General features: G+C 43.8%; 1 protein-coding gene across 3 annotated transcripts in view; it reads left to right on the forward strand.

The window, feature by feature from the left end:
* The window catches only part of mta2 (metastasis associated 1 family, member 2), a 44,311-nt gene that overhangs the window by 24,297 nt on the left and 2,886 nt on the right, over positions 1 to 17,128 (forward strand). For 2 of the 3 annotated variants that reach the window (XM_076087158.1, XM_076087157.1), the window contains exons 2-17: positions 706 to 773; positions 3,992 to 4,085; positions 9,332 to 9,449; positions 10,561 to 10,624; positions 10,739 to 10,856; positions 10,962 to 11,064; positions 11,574 to 11,673; positions 12,717 to 12,905; positions 13,681 to 13,755; positions 13,841 to 13,899; positions 13,991 to 14,091; positions 14,446 to 14,585; positions 14,704 to 14,932; positions 15,041 to 15,130; positions 15,254 to 15,372; positions 16,112 to 16,302. In XM_076087158.1, coding sequence (XP_075943273.1) covers positions 706 to 773; positions 3,992 to 4,085; positions 9,332 to 9,449; positions 10,561 to 10,624; positions 10,739 to 10,856; positions 10,962 to 11,064; positions 11,574 to 11,673; positions 12,717 to 12,905; positions 13,681 to 13,755; positions 13,841 to 13,899; positions 13,991 to 14,091; positions 14,446 to 14,585; positions 14,704 to 14,932; positions 15,041 to 15,130; positions 15,254 to 15,372; positions 16,112 to 16,302 — 1,858 coding nt within the window. The remainder of the gene's footprint in view (positions 1 to 705; positions 774 to 3,991; positions 4,086 to 9,331; positions 9,450 to 10,560; positions 10,625 to 10,738; positions 10,857 to 10,961; positions 11,065 to 11,573; positions 11,674 to 12,716; positions 12,906 to 13,680; positions 13,756 to 13,840; positions 13,900 to 13,990; positions 14,092 to 14,445; positions 14,586 to 14,703; positions 14,933 to 15,040; positions 15,131 to 15,253; positions 15,373 to 16,111; positions 16,303 to 17,128) is intronic. The other variant, XM_076087159.1, reaches the window with a different exon arrangement.

The raw sequence follows: 17,128 nt of genomic DNA on the forward strand, positions 1-17,128 counted from the left end.
GTATATTTGAATGGAAAGTTGTTTGTGGATAAAAGAGAAATTTGAAATCAAACATGGCAGTCACAATTATTACCCCCAAAACATGCAGACAAACAAAAGAACAAATAAATCATTGGTATTGCCTACATTTATAACTGCAGGTGCCCACAGTGTAAGCCAATTCACAAATGTAACAAAATACAAATTATACTTTCAGTTTGGTTTGTTGGTTCATCTGGGAAAAACTACAGGCCTGACTGTCATGAAACTTAGTGTTACGGGCCAAGGAAGAACTGGTGAACTTTTGGAGCGGATGGTCTGCCCTCTCAGAGAGCCCTTCTAGTATAATTAAATTCACATGAAGTCAGTCTGCAGTCTGGATAGACAAGTTTCCTTAAGCTCCTGTTACACCAGTCCACTCACTGAGCTGGCAGGCTCTGGTTCACCTAACAGCTTCTCAGTGTTGTACGGACAGGCCTCCAATTAGAGCGGTGTGTCACTTGAATGGGTTCCTATCATTCAGGTTAGCCAAACTGGTCTCAGTTCTGCCAGTACAGCCACAGACCTTTGTTGGTGTCTGTCCAGAGGACACCTGAACTATCAGCGGACAAACAGAGGAATATTTACTATACTTAGTATTTATTTTATTATGTGCATTCATGCATTTCTGTGAATGTTTCCCTGTGAACACTACGTGAGTCTAATGTTTTTCTCTGTTTCTTTCAGATTACGTGTACTTTGAGAACTCCTCCAGCAACCCTTACCTGATCCGTAGAATAGAAGAGCTCAACAAGGTTGGTTGTTTCTCTCATATGTTTCCATTTTACAGTTGTTTCTGTAATACTAGGATTGGGCATCAGCGATAGTTCCGTACCTAACTCTAACAAAAGTCATAATTTCATTTATTTAATAGGTCCAAACCTTCTCAATTTCAATATTGTTCTATATTTAGAACATTTATTTATTTATTTAAAGCAGCATTGCACCTTTCACTACAGTTTCAATGTTTATATCTGTAAAATATCTCACAGACATACATTTTTTAATGTTTTTAATTAAGTCAACACTTCCTGTTTCCATTCCAAATTAAAGGCGTTTGTTTCTATGAACAGAATCCCCTAATCTGTTAACACAAGGCTTTTATTGTTTGCAGGACCTTGTTGTGGAAAATGCTGTGACTTGCACGGCTCAATAAATTAGTGGAGTTCTATAATTATTTTATGTTAATAAGTTAAGTTAAGTGGGCCATTATCAAAGGCTAATTCTAAACAAGACAGGGCTGCAGTTCAGCAAGGTAGCCGTCACACTCAGATAGAGGGAAGCAGTGTGACCCGAGCCTCACTCACTGTGACTTCGGTACCCAACCCTATAGAATACCTGGCAGTGTTGTCCTATCGTACTCCAACCAGGCTGTGTTTCATAGCTCGTATTCCATAGATTAGACACAGAACCTTCTGATCGACTGGTATCATTTCATTCAACATACTGTACTCTCACTGACACACACACTCACACACAATATGTCCCCTGGTCTTTCCTGGACGTTGCTCATGGTAAACCGTAGTTACTGTAATCACAGGACACCGGTACAGGAGCCACTTGTATAAGAGCAGCAGCAGCATATGACACAGGCTTGTTTCCCATTCAAAGGATTAAGCTCATTTATGTAACACTCTTGCATTGAAGGGCTTGTGCTGAGCAGCAGGAGGACTGCATCGTCCTGAGTGCTAATGGCTGCTGAGCACAATGAATGGATAGGGAGAGAGAGAGGGAGGGAGAGGGAGAGGGAAAAGCAGCTCCAGGCTGGATTGTGGAGGGAAGCACGCAGTGTGTGCTGCTGATGCTTTCTCTGCTCTTCTGATCACAGTCAATCCAGGGAGAATGAAGTACTACTACCAGGGGGCTGACATATCATAGTCTTTATGATGATACCAGTATACATCTTAATGTGATTTCAAATCTGTAGAGAACTGTTGAGGAATTGGTCTGCTAAAAGGAACGACTTGGGCATTGTGGAAGTGGTTTGATAGCGTTCAGAGAACAGAGCAGAGGGGCCACATACTCTGTCACCTACGCACTGAACTCACCTGTGTGAGGAAGAGAGAGCAAACACTCAAACAGCAGGCTGAAGTTAGTTTGACAATCACCAGCTGGACATTCATGTGGTCTGCATCGAGTTTACTTCAATGTTTAGTATTCACCAGCTGGACTGGTTTCATTGTTGTTGCCGCTGTCATAAAGACAACCCGATCGCTAACACAGTTAGCAACATGGCTACCACTAGCAGCCTGGCTACTGTCCAAAGCATAAACAACCGTCTGAGCTTTTATTGTGAAAGAGTGTAGCTGTAATGCGCTGCAGTTGCCAATTGGAGGAAATTAAGAGTTTGACGTCTTGGTTCAGACTAAGGAGGCACCGTGTTATTATTTAATTGCCTTCATAAGTATTTAAGGATCATTTATTGTCATTGTGCGTTACAGGGTTGCACAACGAAAATGCAGTGGTAGCCCATTTGTTATGAAAAAACAATATGACTAACAACAAAACCAAAACGGCAATCATGTTCCTTTGTGCCATTTTTCTGGCTCATGGCTGGCTAGTAGGGCGTGTAAATCACCAAATGTATTAGATTACAATACTATATTGACACTTTAGACTATGATGTGATATTTGCTGATATCACAAAATCTGCCACGATACATTTTTGATTCAATTCAAGGGCCTGCGAATGATATGAGACAATATCATATGCCCTTTTAACACAATCTGTTACATTGATATCATCTCTTAAAAAACAACTAAAATACAATCACAGGCCTCTCCGAGAAATCAAAATGAAAAACAATCTATTCTTTAGCTAAAGAATAGCCCTCCTGTAGCTGGAGGTCAAACCTGGTGAGCAACTTGTCACTAAAATGAGAATAGCCGGTCCGACTTAAAGGTCAGTAAAAATACATCTTAAAAATTCCCAAATGCTTTGGCCCAGCAGGGAGTCAAACGGCCCTGCTGCTGTTTTTTTCCAGAGAGTGGAGTAAATATTCTCATTGTCTTTTTCTTGGCTGCTGGCCATCATCAGCCTGGCTTTAGGCCGCTAGCACTGTTTAAATGCTTAGGAAGGATACAGACGTGCCATGAGAATTTAAGAATAAAGGTATCTTAAAGATTATTATGGATCGACTTCTCACTCAATGGTATTGGATAGTTGATCGTTGAATCGATCCATCGATCCAGATGGATGGCTCGTTACATCCCTATATTCTCCTCCATGCACAGACAGAAATAGCTTCTTTTGTTCAGACCAGTGTGTAAACTAAGCAGTCACTATACTGGTGAGGGAGGCCACAGAAAGCTGTTGCTGCTTCACATTGAGAGTCCTACGAATAGATGGTTAATGAAGTCTTATGTTTCTGTTAAGAAACTTCAAGTGTAATTCCAGTTTGTAACAACTTTGTTCTTTTCATGTGGCCATCATTAGTAATAATATTATTGTACTCACTGAGTTAATAGTTGAGATCTAGTGACATGCAGTGTTGCGAAAAATAGTTTTGTAAATAGTTGTAGCGGTGTTGCCGTGTTCCCAGATCTTGGAAATGACTTAACAAAATGACCGTAACTGATTGAAATAATGGACAAAGCAACAGAAACGTGAGTCATCTTTCAGACAAACAACAAACTAGATCTGCAGATGAGAACACAGAGAGCTGGAGCCACTGTTGATTGTGATTCTGGAGTGCTTGCTATAGATATGATGAAGGCCTGTGGCCGCCCACAGCTGCTGATGAATTAAAGTGCTTTCTGTTTGCAATTTATTTTTGGCCCGCTCAAATAATAAGTCAAGAATTAAGAAAAGCAGAACTGAATCAAATGAAAATGATGCGGAGCCCTAGTTCGTACCTCTGACTAACCCTTAGCATGACGAGTGAATGAAACCAACATGGCTGCTCTAACAGAGGTAGCTACACCAGCGCTCTGTTAGGAAGCCGACTTGTAACTGCTGACTCTCCACTTCCAGACAGCCAATGGGAACGTGGAGGCGAAGGTGGTGTGTCTGTTCAGGAGGCGGGACATCTCAGGAAACCTCAACACCCTGGCTGACAGCAATGCAAGTGAGTACGAAACCACGGAGCCCCCAGCTCCCCTCAGCTCCCCTCAGCTCCCCTCAGCTCCCCTCAGCTCCCCTCAGCTCCCCTCTGCTCCCCTCAGCTCCCCTCTGCTCCCCTCTGCTCCTCTCAGCTCGTCTCAGCTCCCCTCTGCTCCTCTCTGCTCCCCTCTGCTCCTCTCTGCTCCCCTCTGCTCCTCTCTGCTCCCCTCTGCTCCTCTCAGCTCGTCTCAGCTCCCCTCTGCTCCTCTTTGCTCCTCTCAGCTCGTCTCAGCTCCCCTCTGCTCCTCTCAGCTCGTCTTAGCTCCCCTCTGCTCATCTCTGCTCGTCTCTGCTCCCCTCAGCTCCTTTCTGCTCCTCTCAGCTCCTCTCTTTTGTTTCCTCCGGTGTGGGAGCAGGTACGATGTGGCTCGCTGCCTTTTATGAACCTCGTCTCCATTGTGTTCCACATAAAAAAGCCCCAAAGCACCTCTTCAGCTTTTATGCTGTAAACTGCACCACGGCCTGCTTCTGGTGTTAAAGTAAGACCATCACTGGTGTGTAAGGCTCCAGCTTGTTCATTCCAAAAATGGTATTAAATTGTAGTCGTAATATTTTTTATGTAAGTCAATATGCATAGGAAAATGGCTATTTAAAATGTAATTACAACTACTGATAGATTTTGATTCCACACGTCAACCTCATCATTTTTTAATAGGCTGAGTGTCCGTCGACTCTGGACACTTTGATCTCATCTTAATCCAACGTATTAGTCTAGTTTTAGTCGACTCAAAATTTTAGCCATCAAAAGGATAAGCTGTCAAAAAGGTTGTTAACATTTCTGGTCAAAAATGAGAATGATCTGGTCTGAACAAAACATCCAGACATAAAACAGGTTCTATTTGCATATTTATTTTGAACCAACACAATTCAACAAATGACCGCCTGGATGAATGGAACATACTGTCTTTACAATAGACGCCTACTGTAATGACAGTGGTCCACAACAGCAGACGATCAACACCTGGTGTTGCTTTAAGTCAGTGCTGTTTTAGTCCTAGCTGCAGGGTCTCTGTCCTGATAATAACATTACTACACACTAGTTCTCTCCGTGGGGTAATATTTAAAGTGTGTCCAAATGTCCAGCTGTTTTCCCGACTCTGTTGCCGTCATGTCCTTTTGCAGAACCCCTTCAGCAGTAGGGTGCAGCCAGCTCCTGGTGTTAGCACTGTTGGCTGTGCGTTGCTAGCAACTAAAGTTTCCTAGATGATTTTGGCACGTATGAAGAGAAATATGCAGCCAATCAATAGGTTATTTGGTTCAGTAGGTAGACGGGGACGTCCTGGTTCAGGGTTCAACCTCTGACTCGTCCTGTCAGCATCTTAAGCGAGACAATCAACCCAAGTTGCTCCCCAGCAGCTTCACAGCAGCCTGCTGCTCCGGTCATGTTCCTTACTTTGAGTTGGATGTGAAAATATCCGCCTCTACACGCTGTTCTTACTCGCCGTCTCTCTTTACGCTGAGAAGCGTCTGAGCGGCTCTCTATTGACTATTGAATTAGCAAAATAAAAAAAAAATAAAGACAGACTTTGTCCTTTTTATCGATGTTATTGTATGGAGATGTAGTTACAATTATTGTTTAATTAAGTCAGTTCGGTCTCGTCTTCATCGAAGGAAAAAAACGGTGACCGACGACTATTGATGATATTTTGTCAAAAATTTCATCAGTGAGATTAACGCTAGTATTAAAAGCTCTGTTAGTCTAAAGATGCACTCCTTGATTTAACCCCCACATCCCATAATATTCTCCCAGCATCATTCATTGCTGTATACAGTTCTCTTTATACATCCATGATCCGAGTTGCATCAATTTCCAGTTTAATTAATCATATTGCATCAATAATTGAAGCTGATCATTTCAATAGTTTTCAATCAGGACCTTTAGTATTTAGATGAGGACATTTTAATTTGTCTACAGCGTTTATTTCAATGTGTCGAGTACATTTAATCAATATTAAATGTTATATTATATAATATTTATTCTGCTCTGCTCGATTCAAGGAAGTGTGTGTGGGTGGGGATATTTCAGTAGTATCTTGTCAGCATGTGGTGCCTGCCCCGCCCCCCCGATCCAGCCTATGAGCCCATCTCTGTCTTGTGTGTGTGATCACAGAGCCGAGGTGGTGGGGTGGTGCTAATGGCATGCAGACTACTGAGGCCTGATCACACTCACTCATTACCCCCAACCCCGACACCCACAGCAGCTCCCCCTCCTTCCTCCTGGGCCGCAGTGCTCCAGACAAAGACATCCACACGCACACACACACACACACACACACACACACACCTCAAAATGGATGCATTAGTGCTCCTTTTTTTTATTGTACTCAGCACCACACACAGATGTAGTGTTTGTTCAGTGGTTATGTGGACGAGTCTGATATGTGACGAAATACAAAGCTGGTTCACCATGTGCTGTTTCTGCTGCGCTCTTTTAAAGATTTTAATTTCTTTAAAGAGGCCAGACCGTCTACCTCCCAAACATGGCTCTGCCTTATTGGATTTTCTCGGTGATGCGGTGACCGAGCTGAACCACAACAACGCAAAATGAACTTCACTGACACATTCATGGTGGTTTGTCTACAATCGGCTTTTCTCAACTGCAAAGTCTCCAGTGATGGAGAATGCCCCATTTGAACTCTTCCAACAATCGATGCTTTGGTTGACAGTCCTATCATTAACACTGATAATCATCCATCATATCATAGTTAAAATGTCTTCTCTCATGTATCCAGTTACTGGAAGCAGCATCAGTCTAGTTAGTCGTTTTTTTAAGTCGCATAGTTCATCTCATTGTGGTTAGAATCTTTACATTTCTTGGTTTCGAAATGTTACATTTGTCCACTGTTTGGGCCTCTCAGAATATTCAAATATATGATTATTTGTTCTTTGTTTATGTATTTTGGTTGTCAGCGTTGGTATTCGGATATTCGTTTTTGTTTTACCCCTCTTGATTACAAACCTGCATAAAACACACCAAACCTTTTTCAAAATGCTACTTATTCAATACCAAATAAAAATACTGAAGTATAACTGAATCCTAAATTTCATACCTTCAATTAAACGATGTTGCAGCGCTGCGCCGTCCATCTCTTCTGAGAATGGAGAAATGTCTCGCTGAGTCTTTCCCGGGTCGCCGTTACGTTTTCAGTTTCATTCATATAACAAATGATGTTTTAAGTTAAAATTTTAAATTGTGCACAACGGCAAGAAGGCAACCTTCATGGACAAAACATCTTATTTCACTTTAGAGGTTTTGTATTTCCATATTTAACAGTGCTCATCTCACTGGTTTGAAGTGGGTGGGGCTTTGTTGGGAAAAGGTGAGACCATGACTGGTTTTTGGGTGTTTATTTCTGCTGTAAAGTTAGGTATTTTAACATTGGGGTCTATGGGGATTTGAGCAGTTTTTGGCACTTCAGCGTTGATGACCCGTCAGGCGTATTAGTGTTTACACTGCAAAAGATGTGTGTGTGCAAATGTTGGTACAGGGGATATTTATTGAAATCTTAAGGCCTTTTATGACTTTATTGCGCCATTGCACTTTCCGGATCAGTTTTAATATAAACTTTAGGGTGTCATATTGCTTTTAACTTTTAATTTAAATGCTTCCCTAACCACCTCAGCGTGGACTGAGTGATCGGATAACGCGTCTTGGTGACAGAGTTGTATTCTTAAGTTCACCTTTACACAACCCCGACCTCGTCTGGGTTGCTTTCCAAAAGTTCAGTTTTCCTCATCCACACTAACGAGCAACATCGGTATTCACTCTGGTGAGTGTTCAAAAAAAGGAAAATCTGTTTAACAAAACTTAGTTCTGTTAATATAGTTTCAAAGACTTGGACTTGCTCTCGGTCTGGCTTTGGCCCATTTGATCCTGTTACAGTGATGAAGAAGTGCACCAGCTTCTTCTCTCTGCTGCTGCTCATTTGTACCAAACCGAGCTTTATCTGCCTCACTTTTCCTCATCACTGCTCCCCTCCTCTTCCTCCTCATTTTACACACACGCACACACACGCGCGCACACACCAATTCTTTGTACAGAACAAAAGGCCCTTGATCTGTCCCCGAGGGCCACAGCATGCAACGGGTTAATTCTGACTTGCCTTGTGTCTTTGTGAAGAAAGTGTGTGTGTGTTACTGTTATGCTGTGTGTGCTTTAAGTGCCTGTCGCTCCTTCTGTGTATGTGTGATTTCTGCCTTGTGCGTGTGTGATTTCTGCCGTGTGTGTGTGTGTGATTTCTGCTTTGTGTGTGTGGAGGGAGTTGGGGATACATGTTGGGGGGGGGGGGGGGGGGGGGGGGGATGGGCGCCTCAGGTTTGGTACACAGGGTTTCCTACTTTGTCTGGCAGGGACTAGCCGGACAGGAGGGGGGAGGGGGGTTGAGAGGTTAACAGAAAAGGGGTGTGGCTTAAGGTACCGTCCCTCTTGCTCGCTATCTCTGTGCCTCCCCGCCCCGCCCCCCCCCCCCCCCTCTCTCTCTCTCTCTCTCTCCCTTGCCCTCACTGACAGGGTTTCCTGTGGCTGAGTGCAGGGGCGGAGTCCACGGAGATGGAGCGATATAGTCCCGCCCCTCCAGTTTGCAACAGATTACTTACCCGCCTGAAATTAGGAATGCGCAATCTAGTGGCCGAACACACACACACACACACTTGCGCACACACACAGCTGCTTATGGCTTCATTTTTACTTGTATCTTACTTGTTGGAAACATGGGTGTCACATGCATTTGGTCATGTGACACAGTTTCATTGTTTCACAGTAAGTCCATTAATAACATTGTGGTGGATGGCAAAGTACAAGTATAGTTTAAATTCTTACATTTCTTATAGAAGTCTTAATTCAAGAAATCACACCATTGACCAATTTTCTCTAGCTTGATAATTGGCTGAGCTTTGAACTCTTATGGCGTGCTTTACAGAGGATTACTAAATATGAACTGCTCCAATAGGAAGCAAATGCAATAAAAGCAGTAAGAAATGGGGGACAATTAAATTAAGGAATGCTATTTTTATAAAGCATTTCCATGAGTTAAGAATAGTCAGGGATTAAGGTTACATGATATATCTCATATTTCTACTGTCAGTCTCCAAAGGTTTTATGGAGTGTCCGGTAGAAATGTTCAGTGACCTGCGAGAAAAAAATGTAATCTCAGACCCAAGCAGATGATGTCGGTAGAAAGCAGCGCTGACGGCGATGTGTTTGTGTTGCAGGAGAATTTGAGGAGGAGTCGAAGCAGCCGACGCCGTCTGAACAACAGAAACACCAGCTCAAACACAGAGAACTCTTCCTGTCCCGACAGTTCGAATCCCTACCTGCTACTCACATACGGTACGTGATCACCAGCGGGACTCACTGACACTAATACAGTTAAGTCTGAATCCAGCTTCTCACTGCTGTCACGCCAGTGATATGTCCCTGCCTGTTTACTTCCTCTTTAAAAGACTTGTTACCCATCCTGTTCAACTGTTGATTAATGGATCACACGTACACCACATATTGGACTTAGTCATGTAAAGTGTTTTACATAGATATCCAAGTATGGTGGACTCAGTCATCCTGACACCACTGTTATCTCCTTTAGAAAGCAGCTGTAGCAGCAACAGATGTCCAAACTATTCATATTATTATTTTTAACATTCATGCTCAGGTTATTGGTATGTATGATAATAGTCACAAACGGACCATAGATCTTTTCTTGCTCTGTGGGAACTTCCCTCTGTTTCTGAGCAGCACATTCAGATTATTGAGATTTGTCAGAATTAGCCTACTTTGAACTTTCTTCAATATGTGTAACCCATCCCTTTCTAATATGTGCCTCTCTATCAAATCCTCTATTGAAAATATATGAGGGGGGGTGGAAAGAAAACAATATGATGAAATTAACATAACAGTACCGTATTTTCCGCACTATAAAGCGCACCGGATTATAAGGCGCACCTTCAATGAATGGCCTATTTTAGAACTGTTTTTATATATAGGGCGCACCGGATTATAAGGCGCATAGAATAGAATAGCGTCGTAAGCGTGTCTCTTGAAAGGTGCCATTTTGGGGTCTTTATACACACAAGTGGTGTTGGACTAGGAGTAAGCACAGTACCGGTGTTTACCGCGGTGCGGCTTTGTAGTTTACCAGTCGTACTGAAACATTTTGACAGAGCGCCGTGTACAACCAGTATGGATCAACCAATTAACCAATTGATCCATATATAAGGCGCTCCGGATTACAAGGCGCACTGTCGTTTTTTGAGAAAATTAAAGGCTTTTAAGTGCGCCTTATAGTGCGGAAAATACGGTAGTTTATTAATTGAAATCTGACTGGACAACATTTATAAAGAAATGTGTGTATTGAGCAGCATTCAAGGCCACAAACATCTCAACTCTGAAGAGAATCTTTGTCTTCGACATCCTGCTCAGTGAATGCTCCTCTCTGTCTCCCCAGGGGGAAATGTAACGTCACCCTCCTCAATGAAACGGACGTGTTGTCCGGCTACCTGGAGAAAGAGGTAAGACTCCGTCTGCTGGTTTGTCATCAGCATTACTTTTTTAGAGAAAGATGCAGTGAATGTGTTGGTGCATTCTGCAGGCAGCTGTAATAATTTTATGTGTGTTCGGTCCAGGACTGCTTCTTCTACTCGTTGGTGTTCGACCCCGTCCAGAAGACCCTACTGGCGGACCAGGGCGAGATCCGGGTGGGCTCCAAGTACCAGGCAGAGATCCCTGACAAGCTAGCTGAGGGTGAGCGGCATGTTTAAAGTTTGAGATACCAGGCAAATGTATTACTTTTTTTTTTTTTTAAACAGTTCCCCTTCCTAAGTTGAACCCAGTTGCTCCTCGTCTCAGGTGAGTCAGACAACCGGATCCAGGAGAAGCTGGAGACCAAAGTGTGGGACCCCAACAACCAGCTTAAAGACCCTCAGATAGACCAGTTCCTGGTGGTGGCAAGGTAACGCTTCCCTCCCATCTGTCACTTAGTTGCATCATCACTTAATCCTGTTGCCATGACGACTTCTGACTCTGCCATCCCCAGGCGAGCTTTTCTCGAGGAAATGTGTGAACTGGCAACAAGTTTGATAATCTAATGTGAATATATATTTCATGGTTGATACATATAACACCCGAGAGTACATTAAGAGGTAGTCATTTCAATTCAGGATATATACACATTTTGCCAGATATGCACCCGAGTATGCATTTGGATGATGATACTATGCTAGTGTTTGGGGGAGCAGCACAGTTTAATAAAGGAAATCTACAGGAAGTTTATTTTTGGAGGGAAATCCTCCTGCTGCCCATTAAATGGTCAAAACACACCATCTAGTGTTCATTAATGAACATTCAGCACTCTACACACATTCTCTCATAAACATTACTAATATTAATATTAAGCTATTGCCAATGTAGAGCAGACAGATCACAGATCAGTGATATTAACCAAAGCATGGATCATTTCAGGGCTGTGGGAACCTTTGCTCGGGCCCTGGACTGCAGCAGCTCCATCCGCCAGCCCAGCCTCCACATGAGTGCAGCTGCAGCCTCCAGAGACATCACACTGGTGAGACCACTGTGTGTGTGTGTGTGTGTGTGTGTGTGTGTGTGTGTGTGTGTGTGTGTGTGTGTGTGTGTGTGTGTGTGTGTGTGTGTGTGTGTGTGTGTGTGTGTGTGTGTGTGTGTGTGCGTGCGTATCTTTCCACACTATATTGATATTAACAATTAGGCCCAATCTGGGGCAAATGGTAATGTTGTGGTTTGATGCTGAAGTGTTTGCCTCATAGCTGCTCAACTGCTGGTGCATCAGGTGCTAAAATACATTTCCCATCGTTATTAGCACAGGTTTTGAGCTTACTTAGGAGACAGACCATCAGAGAGAAGATGGTCTATTTCTATATAGTTATTCCTAATGCTCATCATCGTTGCCACCGGTTTGGACTTGGTGAGATCGAATGAAAACATGTAGGTTCACCAGAAACTCCTTCAGCTCAGACTCCAGCGGGGCCTCTGGCAGCAACAGGCCCGGGAGAACCAGAACAAAGCAGGGCAGATGGTCCCTGCTGCAGTAAAATACGAGGTTTTCTAAAAGGAATCTGGTTTTCTGAAACATTCCCGCTTTTGTCCACAGGGAGCGCCAAAATCCACACAAGATGAAAGTTCCTTGTAGTAGCTTTTATAGCACACATGGACATCCTGTTCCATGTCCGATTTTAAGAAGCCCAGTCCATGTTTGGGACCACTGCATCCACTGTGTAACATGATGGGGCTTTAAGTAGCAAAAGTCTCTCACACCATCGACGTCTTGTCACCTCGTGTATCCACAGCAGCTTCAGTTGTGACTGTTGAGATGTGGCGACATTAAAGGTTTCCTGAAAGGGAGCTCATATATCACTGATCCCAAAACAGCATGTGGTGTGCTGAGCCAACTCAACCAACTACTACCTTCCTAGACACCAATTTTACAATCTGGCTGTGTTTAGAAGTATATACAGGAGAAATCACATGACAAGCCTTAGCCTCTAATGCTAATATATGTGTAATGCATAGCTCCTGCTGTCTGTGGTGCTGAAGCTCTAATGTGCCTCTCTTCCTTCCCCCTGCTCTCAGTTCCATGCCATGGACACGTTGCAGAAGAACAGCTATGACCTGGCCAAAGCCATGTCCACGCTGGTCCCTCAGGGCGGCCCGGTGCTGTGCCGCGATGAGATGGAGGAGTGGAGCGCCTCAGAGGCCATGCTGTTTGAGGAGGCCCTGGAGAAATACGGCAAGGACTTCAACGACATCCGCCAGGACTTTGTAAGCTTCTTCTTCTTCTCTCCTGTGGAAGCTTGATGAGTGCTGTTGTTGATTGGTGGTATTCACTGGTGATGCAAACATTTAAACGCTGCTGTTAACGTCAGTTTGATGTGGAATTGAACTGAACTATGGCAGCAGACGTCAATTATTTTAGTAATCAAGTATTCTTCCAATTATTCCGTTGATTAATCGAGCAATCTGATAAATAAATTACTTTAGTAAGAAGCAATAATACATATACAAAAGAGAAAATAAGACAGAATAAAAAATAAATTGCAAACAATAATCTAATCTGTCAAAACTAAACCTCATTAGTGCATTTCAGTGCCATATTACAGTTTCATTTATAGTAGTTATGCAGAAACACAATTCAAATGAATAGGAGTTAATTAGGTGTTTATTGTTTTACTTAAATATTTGCATTATAATTTACTTTGATACAAATTTTTTACTAAATTGAGCTTTACTTAATAAAGCTTGAATGCATCATAATGTAACTCAATGCAACCTCCGTCAACGTTAGCTGTTAGCTTCATTATTTAGCCAAGCAGGACTGTGCTGCCCACCGGCTGCTAACGGCTAACGTTAGCTAGCTCTCCTCAATCTGAGCACTGATGATTAGGGGCTCAATGAACCCCAGAGTTGTTGTGGACGGGGGTCAGGGGTGTAATCAAAGCCCAATCATTTTTAGTGTTTGTGCTGCTCAAGTTTCTTCAGGAATGGTTTCAGCCCTAAACTAAACATATATTCTGTTTGTATCCTTCCTCTCCCTCAGCTGCCCTGGAAGTCTCTAGCCAGTGTGGTCCAGTTCTACTACATGTGGAAGACTACCGACCGCTACATCCAACAGGTAGGTCTGCAGTGAGGCGCCTCAAAGCACCGTTTGGGATTCCCTGCTCATTCACAAACCATTCACTGTTTTCTCTCTCTGTCAGAAACGACTAAAGGCAGCAGAGGCAGACAGCAAGCTGAAGCAGGTGTACATCCCCACCTAGTAAGTATCACTGTAAACCGCTTCACGATGTACCCACCTGTAGTTAGAACTGCTGTCAGGATAACTCTCCCTTTTTCCCCTCCCTCTCCAGCACCAAACCCAACCCCAACCAGATCATGGTGCCAGGCAGCAAGCCTGGTATGAACGGGGCTGCAGGCTTCCAGAAGGGACTCAGCTGTGAGAGCTGCCACAGTAAGTACGCACGGTGCAGGACCCATCTGATGGGTGGATGGAATTCTAGTGACTCCAGATTTAGTTGTTTTTAGGGCAGCAATGATCACAAGAATCTTCAGGACTGATATCAAAACAGAAGACAAGAGGCCTCATTTTGAGGTCACAGGTTTACAGTTTCAGTCCAGGAGATAATAACGTTTTGACTTGACGTTGTGCACCTGGATGAATAAGATGAACTTTTAAGATAAACAATTACTCACACCGGATGTAACTGCAGTTTTTTTTATATTCATCAACATAAAAAACTGTCGAATGTCCAATCAGAACTACATTTGCCCTCTCCTAACACCAATGTTCCCTCCACCTACCCAGTGGCCCAGTCTGCTCAGTGGTATGCCTGGGGGCCTCCCAACATGCAGTGCAGACTGTGCGCCTCCTGCTGGATCTACTGGAAGAAGTACGGAGGCCTGAAGACCCCCACGCAGCTAGAGGGCGCCGCTAGAACCGGCTCTGTAAGTCTCCGTCCTCACAGTCTCAGGCTTGAGTTCTAACAAACATTCCATTCAAGAGTTGTCCTCTCAGAATGACATGACTCCGTCCTCACGGTATCCCCTCTTCCTCTTCGTGCAGGAGTCAGGCCCCCGCGGTCACATGACACGCCAGGAGGTCCAGGGCATGTCGCCGTTCACCCGCAACGAGGGTCGCGCCAAGCTGCTGGCCAAGAACCGCCAGACGTTCATCCTGCAGACCACCAAGCTGACACGCATCGCCCGGCGGGTGTGCGAGGACATCCTGCAGCCTCACCGCGCCGCGCGGCGGCCCTACGCGTCCATCAATGCCAACGCTGTCAAGGCTGAGTGTATGTACAACACTCTCACTTTAATGCATGTCAATCACAGGTTGGTTATGTGCGAGCACCATATGTAAGATGAGTCTAAACCACGTTGTACCTTGTTTGTGTCTTCAGGTATAATCAGGCTGCCCAAAGCCACAAAAACTCCTCAAAAGACCAAGTTGGTGCCTCGACCGTCTCTGTCCAACATAGTGAAGGATTTAGGTAAGGACGCGTCACATGACCGTCACTTCTCTCTGAAGGACGCGTCACATGACCGTCACTTCTCTCTGAATCCACCTTCTCCGTTGCGATTGGTTGTTGAGGAGTGTCGTTGTGTCTCCGCAGCCATCTCAGCCCCTCTGAAACTGAAGGCGTCTCGAGGACCCCCGACACCCATCAACAGGAACCAGGCCAGCCAGCCCCGCGTGGGCCAAAGCCTGCTGGGAAAGAGAGGCTTCGAGAACGTTAGTATTACACACATGCACACACACTGTGTTCACAGCCCTGCTGGCTTATGATTTCAGAAAATATGCTGACATAAAGTGGAATCACACATATCAATCAAATGCTTGACGTGCAAGTACGCATCAGCTCCTCCCTACCCATAACACCCTTCTCTGCGTATGTCCACGGCCACCTTCACTGCCTTTTCTGTTACTAGAAAAACTAGCTGTATAATTTACAGAAAAGGTTCTTTCTAAACGGCTTTTTCTGGACAGGTTGCCTTTATGTGATGGCTTCAAGTGTTCTCTTCAAATATGGGGAGAGAGATCAATATTCCAGAGAGACACGTCACTACTTGGCCCAGGCAGCCAATCAAATCTAGCAAGAGGCGGGCTTTACTGCTTTACCACTGACTTCCTCTTTTGATGCCGGTAGATGTGGAAGGAACGGACAAAAGCGGATGAAAGTTTGATGTTAGTGGGTTGTATTTCATTAGCTTCTTTCTCATGCAACAGCAAGAACTCGATGTCTGCATTAATTCCATGGTTCCCCTGTTATTCACATTTGATCTTGTGGTTGCGTACCTCCAACGGCTCATCAGCTGTTTCGCCCGACTGGCTTTGCCATGGGGGAGTTTAGGAAGCGGTGACGTGCCTGCTACGACGCGTCTCGGTGCGATCGGGGCCTGAGGCCGCTGACAGGCACTGGCCTGTCTCTTGTAATCATCATACAAGTCTGATCACATGTTTACCTTTTTAGGTAGCGAACACGGCTGATTCACTCAGCCGGTCTGTCATTGGTCCACAGGCTGTAGGCGTGCCCTACCCGGCCAATGGGAGGCCGTACACTTCAGGTATGAGAACCACCTCTCAGTCGGTCATCAAGCGGCAGAAGGTCAGCCAGGGGGAGGCGCCCAACCCTGTGGTGTTTGTGGCTACCAAGGACACCAGGTACTTCTTCTTCTTCTACATCATTCAAACGCTGTAATCTTAAAGATGCAACACCATCACGGTGGTAAAGCAGCGTCGGAAATGCACGAGGGCAAAGGGCAAAACTGCCCCTAAGAAATATCATTTTGCCCCTGATATCACTAGGAGAGGGGCAAAAAATGCCCCCGAACTTTCTAAACGAATAAAAAAATGGAGCGCTTCTTAATCAGACCTGTGACTGCGAGACTGCGGTCAACTCAGCAGACACTTAAATTTTAGTGCACCTATATCCTGAAATTCACAGTAAACTATTTTATTCACATTAAGTATAAAACATGCTACCTGCATCTCGTGAGTTAAAGGGAAAATACACCTAAATTGTGCGTAAAGTGTCTTTATTCTTTGATTTGAGGGTTGCTGGAAATGAATAATACCTGACAGTCAATTAAGATATTTTACTAAGTAAAAACTCTGAACTGAATTTGTACCTTCAAATGGCACATTTTTTTAATTTTTAAGGTGCTATAAAAATGTTTTTCTCAAAAATTCCACACAATGCTAATGCATATGTTCAGGACAAAAATGGATAATATCACAATATTTGAGGTGCTACAAAAATATTTTTTCTCAATAATTCCATACAATGACTGATATATATGTAATCAAGGCATCGTTGACTTAATAATTGTTAATAGTTGTTTAAAACATTTAATAATAACAATAAATAACCACAAAGAAATAAGAATATGATTGAATATGATTGTCTGATTTACGTTTGTTTTTTGTTCAAAAAATCTAAGAAAACACTTTGAATCTGTAGACTACTGCCTAATAGTCTTATTATTGC

The sequence above is a fragment of the Anarhichas minor genome, unplaced genomic scaffold (genome assembly GCF_050575085.1).
Source record: "Anarhichas minor isolate MPS153535 unplaced genomic scaffold, ASM5057508v1 ptg000009l, whole genome shotgun sequence".
NCBI classification, from domain to species: Eukaryota; Metazoa; Chordata; class Actinopteri; order Perciformes; family Anarhichadidae; genus Anarhichas; species Anarhichas minor.